Source organism: Eschrichtius robustus, chromosome 2, assembly GCF_028021215.1.
Source record: "Eschrichtius robustus isolate mEscRob2 chromosome 2, mEscRob2.pri, whole genome shotgun sequence".
In the NCBI taxonomy this organism is placed as follows: domain Eukaryota; kingdom Metazoa; phylum Chordata; class Mammalia; order Artiodactyla; family Eschrichtiidae; genus Eschrichtius; species Eschrichtius robustus.
The window spans coordinates 95,371,056-95,377,118 of record NC_090825.1 but is presented as its reverse complement, the minus strand read 5'-3'; the positions used below and the strand labels follow the sequence as shown (position 1 = coordinate 95,377,118).

The 6,063-nt window shown below is 34.7% G+C and overlaps 1 protein-coding gene across 2 annotated transcripts in view; it reads right to left on the bottom strand.

Moving 5' to 3' along the window:
* Positions 1-2,958: 2,958 nt before the first annotated feature.
* Positions 2,959-6,063, bottom strand: part of COMMD10 (COMM domain containing 10) — a 173,500-nt gene continuing 170,395 nt past the window's right edge. Inside the window, exons 6-7 of one of the 2 annotated variants that reach the window (XM_068534206.1) lie at positions 4,906-4,965; positions 2,959-4,176 (exon numbers count right to left, since the gene is read on the bottom strand). In XM_068534206.1, coding sequence (XP_068390307.1) covers positions 4,138-4,176; positions 4,906-4,965 — 99 coding nt within the window. In that variant the 3' untranslated portion in view covers positions 2,959-4,137. The remainder of the gene's footprint in view (positions 4,177-4,905; positions 4,966-6,063) is intronic. The other variant, XM_068534197.1, reaches the window with a different exon arrangement.

Here is a 6,063-nt window from a genome sequence, read left to right as displayed (position 1 = left end):
TAGCCAGACTGATCTTTGGTTCCTGAAACACGCTAAGCCTTTTCCAATCTCTGAGATTCTGCATTGGCCATTCTCTCCATCTAGAATGCTTTTCACTGTATTCTGCTATTGCCTCATTCTAACTCATCTTACAAGACTCAGCCCAAATCTCACTTCCCCAGAGAGTCTTTCCTTGATGCACCATCTAAGTTTCGTCCTATCTTTTATTTTCTCTTAAGAGAATCCAATTATTTTTCATCCCACACTTATTCACAATTTATTATATTTTGCTTGTTTTTAACTTTTCATTTTTTTAAAATTTTATTTTATTTTATTTTATTTACTTTTGGCTGCATTGGGTCTTCGTTGCTGCGCACGGGCTTTCTCTAGTTGCGGCGAGTGGGGGCTACTCTTCGTTGTGGTGCGCGGGCCTCTCATTGCGGTGGCTTCTCTTGTTGCAGAGCACGGGCTCTAGGCACGCGGGCTTCAGTAGTTGTGGCATGCGGGCTCAGCACTTGTGGCTCACGGGCCCTAGAGCACAGGCTCAGTAGTTGTGGCGCACGGGCTTAGTTGCTCTGTGGCATGTGGGATCTTCCTGGACCAGGGCTTGAACCCGTGTCCCCTGCATTGGCAGGCGGATTCTTAACCACTCCGCCACCAGGGAAGTCCCTAACTTTTCATTTTATATTGGAGTATAGTTGATTAACAATGTTGTATTAGTTTCGGGTGTACAACAAAGTGATTCAGTTATACATATACATGTATCTATTCTTTTTCAAGTTCTTTTCCCAATTAGGTTGCTACATTTTGCTTGTTTTTTAACTGACTATCTAACACATTACACTTCAAGACGCCAGGAACTATATTAATTTTGCTCATCACTGTTAACATAATGTCTAGCATACACACAGTTCCTGGCACCACAGGCAGTCACTGAATATTTGTTGAGGAAGTAAATGTCTGACTTCAGTGCTTTTATGCTTAAACACTGTGCAACTGTTTTTCACATTTGCTGATTTTAGAAGAAATTTTTCTCTTCTATCCCTCTGGAATTATCAACATAACATATCCCAAGTAATTAGTGATGCTTCAATCTCCAACCCACTCTCACTCCACACTCTTCCCAAACCCATTCCTAGATTTTAAAAAATGTTGAGAATAAAACGTACAGTAGGAGGAAGAGGGTGATGAAGTTGGCTTGAGGCAGGTGAGTTCTCATTTATTGTTGGTAAGAGTATAAACTGTTATGAGCCTTTGAGAAAACAATTTATCAATATGCAAAAATGGCCTTAAAATAAATGTAAATAGGGACTACCCTGGTGGCACAGTGGTTAAGACTCTGCACTCCCAATGCAGGGGGCCCGGGTTCAATCCCTGGTCAGGGATCTAGATCCCATGTGCATGCCGCAACTAAGAGTTCGCATGCCACAACTAAGAAGCCCACATGCCACAACTAAGGAGGCCATGTGCTGCAACTAAGGAGGCTGCCTGCCCCAACTAAGACCCAGCGCAACCAAAATAAAAAATAAATAAATGTAAATAAATAAAAACATACACAAAGAGGGGGGTGTGTGTGTGTTTGAATTTACATGAGATATCTGAAAAGATATAAACCAAATGTCTCTAACTAGTTAGGTAGGTATTTCTAGGGAGTAAGAGAGCAAAATAGACTTTTTAAAAAACACTTTTTAAAAAATATAGGCAATTTTATACTTATAATAAAATCCCATTAAAAGTAAAAACAGAAAATAAATCTTCATACTTTTGGCATAATAATCCCACTTCTAGGAACCCGTATTAATAAAGTAATGAGAAATGTGGTTTAGGGTTTATTTATAATGATCTTTACCAGTTGAGTTCTTTAGTATTTTAAAAAACTGGAAATAATCTAAATGTCCAACAATAGATTCAATAAATAAAGTGCAACTCATTCAAATGAAGGACTACTTAAAGATAGTAGAGAAAGATATATGAATAGGAAAAAAAAAAAAAAAAAACCTTCAATAAAATCTACCAAAATGTCATTAACGGCTGTTTCTGGATGTTGAGAGTCTATGATTTTAGGTTACTCCTTTATGATTTTTTTGGTGTTTCCTACTTAAAAATAATCATATTTTATAATTGGAGAATTGCAAATATTATTTGTAGTACTCCTTTCTAACAAGTAGTTTATATTTTTATTCAATCCTCATGACAAGCACTCATACAAAACATGTTTATTTGCTAAGACAGTAGGTTTCAGTTCCCACTTATGGCTCCACCCACCTTATTTCTATGAAAATGTAACACACACTTTAATAATCTTTGGGAATGATTATCTTCTTTTACTTGTGTATCGTAACAATGGTGGTAGCTTAAGAAATAAAATTACCTGGAATTAAATATATTTCAGGACTAATTATGTTCTTAGTTAGAATTAGACCTACTACTTACTTGTCCTTCCTTCAATGCCTTTGATCAGACTTTCCTGAACTAGACTGATGGAGAGAAAACTATTTACCACTATTTTAAGCTACAAATAGGAAATTTCATTATGAAGTGTCACATTTAACTTAGATACCTACACTGGGAGTTAAGTTGGCATCAAACCAATGAAAACTTCTACCTATTCATATGGTCACTGTTGGGAAGGCCCAACAAATTCAACTTGAAATGATGTATGTTTATTTGTACATAAGAAGAAGTGTGAAAGAATATTTACCAAAATGTTTACAGTAGTCAGGTACTTTCCTCTAGGGACCAGCAGAACAGAGCGTAAAAATATAAGATAGATCCCACAAGCTACATATGGAAACAAATCCCATTATATTATAAACACGTCTTCTAGGTATCCTATCAATGGAAGTTTGAGTTTAAAAACTTTTCAAATCAACCAAGTATGGACAGCCACTATAATATTTACATTCTGAAATAATCCAAACACCTAATCCTTCTAAGCAACAACATACAAGCACACATATAAATAAGTAAGGGCATAAATTCCATATACTGAACATTTATTTGGGAGACATTTAACATTCATATTACTCAGATACCTCATATAAAGAATGTGATTTAAATCCAATGGTTCCGTTTAACTATAGGATATTTCTGAAATCAAATTATTTCATGTGAAGTCATATTTGAATCTCTCTCTGTCTCTCTCTGTTCTCTCTCTCTCATTTTCTCCCCCCCGCCTTTCTCTTCTTTCCTCCCTCACTCTCTGTCTTTCTCGCTGGAAATAATATAGTGCAGACATTTCATTCATAAAAAATTCAACTGGTATTATTTTCTGCAGGCAACCATACTCACATTTATATAGATCCATAGCATAAAATACTGTGCACTTCAGTTCAACTAATTCTAAGACATAAAAATCTTCTTGACTGAAATTAACATATTTACAAAAAGAGAACATAAAATTTGTTTTACATTCTGTTTTAAAATTTTAAGGATAATCATTTAGCACTCATTACAATTATTTTTATTCATGATCTGAATCTGTCTCCCACACTTTGAAATGAATCATTATTAATTTTCAGTACAAAAAAAAAGCACACAAAAACCTGAACTGTTATTAAATCATTAAACTCAGAGAAAAAATTAAAGTGCACAGAGATGCTCATACTGGAGTTGGCTGATGTGCTAGTACTAGTTCTATTTAAAATTTCTTTCCTATATTATTTCCCAAGCAAAATACACTCATTATATTAAAGGAAACAAATGCCATAATGTATTTAATTGAATGTGGCTACTTTCTTATTTTTATTAATGTAATTAAAGAAGTTCTGTGTTCTAAGGTACATATTACACTTTGTATCCATGGACCCTTCTTGATACATAAAAGTATCAACAAGTATGTAAAAAATAAACAGGTCAGGCAATAAAGCAAAAATAGGACAGTAAAAACAATATGATATTCACTTTTGTTCCCCTTAAAACAAAAATGTTCTTAACAATTGCTTGCTGTTGGCTCATAGAACTGGAGAATGTATATTAGAACTTCAGTACTCAAAACAATGATCTTCCTTGGCTGTTATTTGTATAAGAAGCAATAAACCGTGTAATTTATAAGAAGAAAGCTAATGAATCCTTCAGAAAACACAACCTGGCAGTTTATCTTCAATGCAAAACAATGAGGTGGCAGGAGTGTGATAGAGAAACCAGTCTTTGAGAACATCATGTAAGGGAATCCAGCTGTGCTTGTATGGTCTCTAGCTATTTACAAAGACAAAAAAAAAAAAAAAGAGAGAGAGAGAAAGTTGGTGAAGGGAGAGAAATTCATATGAAGTGTTGTTTAGAAGCATGCAAATGAAAGAAAAGAATGTAACTGGTAACTATGTATTTTAAATGCACTCACACAAGCAATAAATATACCACTTAGAAAATTTTTCTTTTTATGTGGATATTAGAATTCATGCTTGCTATCTGTTTTCAAATTTGTAAAAGAGGATTTCTAAATACTACTGTTGAAAATGCACCCAGCTCTTTCATTTTAGATTTTTAAAGGGGGGAGGGTGGTAGAGGGGGCAGTGCATTTTCCTGGATTACAAAATCAGTATTTACAAAGAAACATGAAATATCCTCAAAGATAAATCTTTAAAGGCCTGGTATCTGCCTTTTCCCTTGGGCCCAGAAATTAAAATATTTAACATTACCTATCTCTAAAGTGCCAGTGTGGCTAGATACCACACAGTTTATTATTTAATGCTTTACATTAAAACAACAATCCTACTGCTTTAATTAAAACCATATCCATTCTCTTCCTGATTTATTTTGTCAGATTCTCTTCATCTCGGCAATGCTTCCTACTGTGAAACATGATGTTTATAAGGGAAGTTTAAAGAACTCAGCTCTGTAATGGGCATTTAAAAATAAGAATTCATAAAGTGGAGGAAACATTGTGAAAAACCCCACATTATCAGAAATTATTTTAAAAATACAGACCTTGTTATAGAAATCAAACAATTCCTTGTGACTGAATTCCACAAGAACTTTCTTCAGGCTCTGTAGAGAAAAGAGAAAGAAAGAAAGAAAGAAAAAAATTTAGTTGTGTACAATTTACATTGCATTTTTTTTCCTCTCCAACTATCCTCAGAATATGCCATATTATTCTGAGTGGTTTAAAAAAAACAAACAAACCAAACTTACCTCCTCTACTCAACCCCACTGTTCCAAGAACTCAAAAATACATTTAATAACACTCCACTTTAGCAAAAGGTTTCAACTCTATAGGGGTATCTGTTCTTTAAGTTGACTCCACAAAGGTTAATAAAATATATTCCAACAAGAGAACAATTTCATTATGTATTTTTTCAAGACAGAGATAATACATGAGATTATATTTCATCTTTCTCAGCAGTCCATTTGAAATCTAGTAAATACCATTACACAAAGACACTGGAGGCAGCATATCTGATTGAACTCATCCAGCCATTAATGCCTCACATCAGCACAGCTGCTGCCTCCAAGCATTAATCTAACAGTTATGGTCTTAACATGCTGAGATTGTTACCTTTTGTAATGTACAGACTCGGCAAAAGTTAACAATTAACACAACAGCTTCAAAGCTGGGACTTAAACCTGCTCCTTCCTTTCACCTCAAATGCAATAGAGAAATCTTTATGGATGCTACAGATGCTAAGTAACATTGTGTACGTATGCATGATAGTGCAGTAAAGTGCGACATTAACCCAACCCACCCCAATCCGCTTTTGGTTGATTTTGTAAACTGAGGGAAACACTGTTTCTGAAAATTGTTCAAACATGTTTATTTTACTCAACGTACCTTTGGGAAGTGAAAGTTAATGGGGAGAGAATACCAAGAATGTGTCACCCGCTCTGACCATACTGTCATGCTCACGTGACATAAAACAGGCACCATAAATTGAAGAAGTGGAAAACTGCTGCAAACAGACATTGATTCATGCACTTAATTGCCTATGGTCATTTCCAACACTGTATTAATTCTATTTCTCAGTTTCTATGCTCACTTTTTTCTTTGTTTTATTTGTTTTAATGATTTCCATTTCCATTCACAAAGCCAACGTTTTCAAAACAAGTTTTCTCCTAATTTTAGGAGAGTCAGTGGGGCTCTGCTCAGAA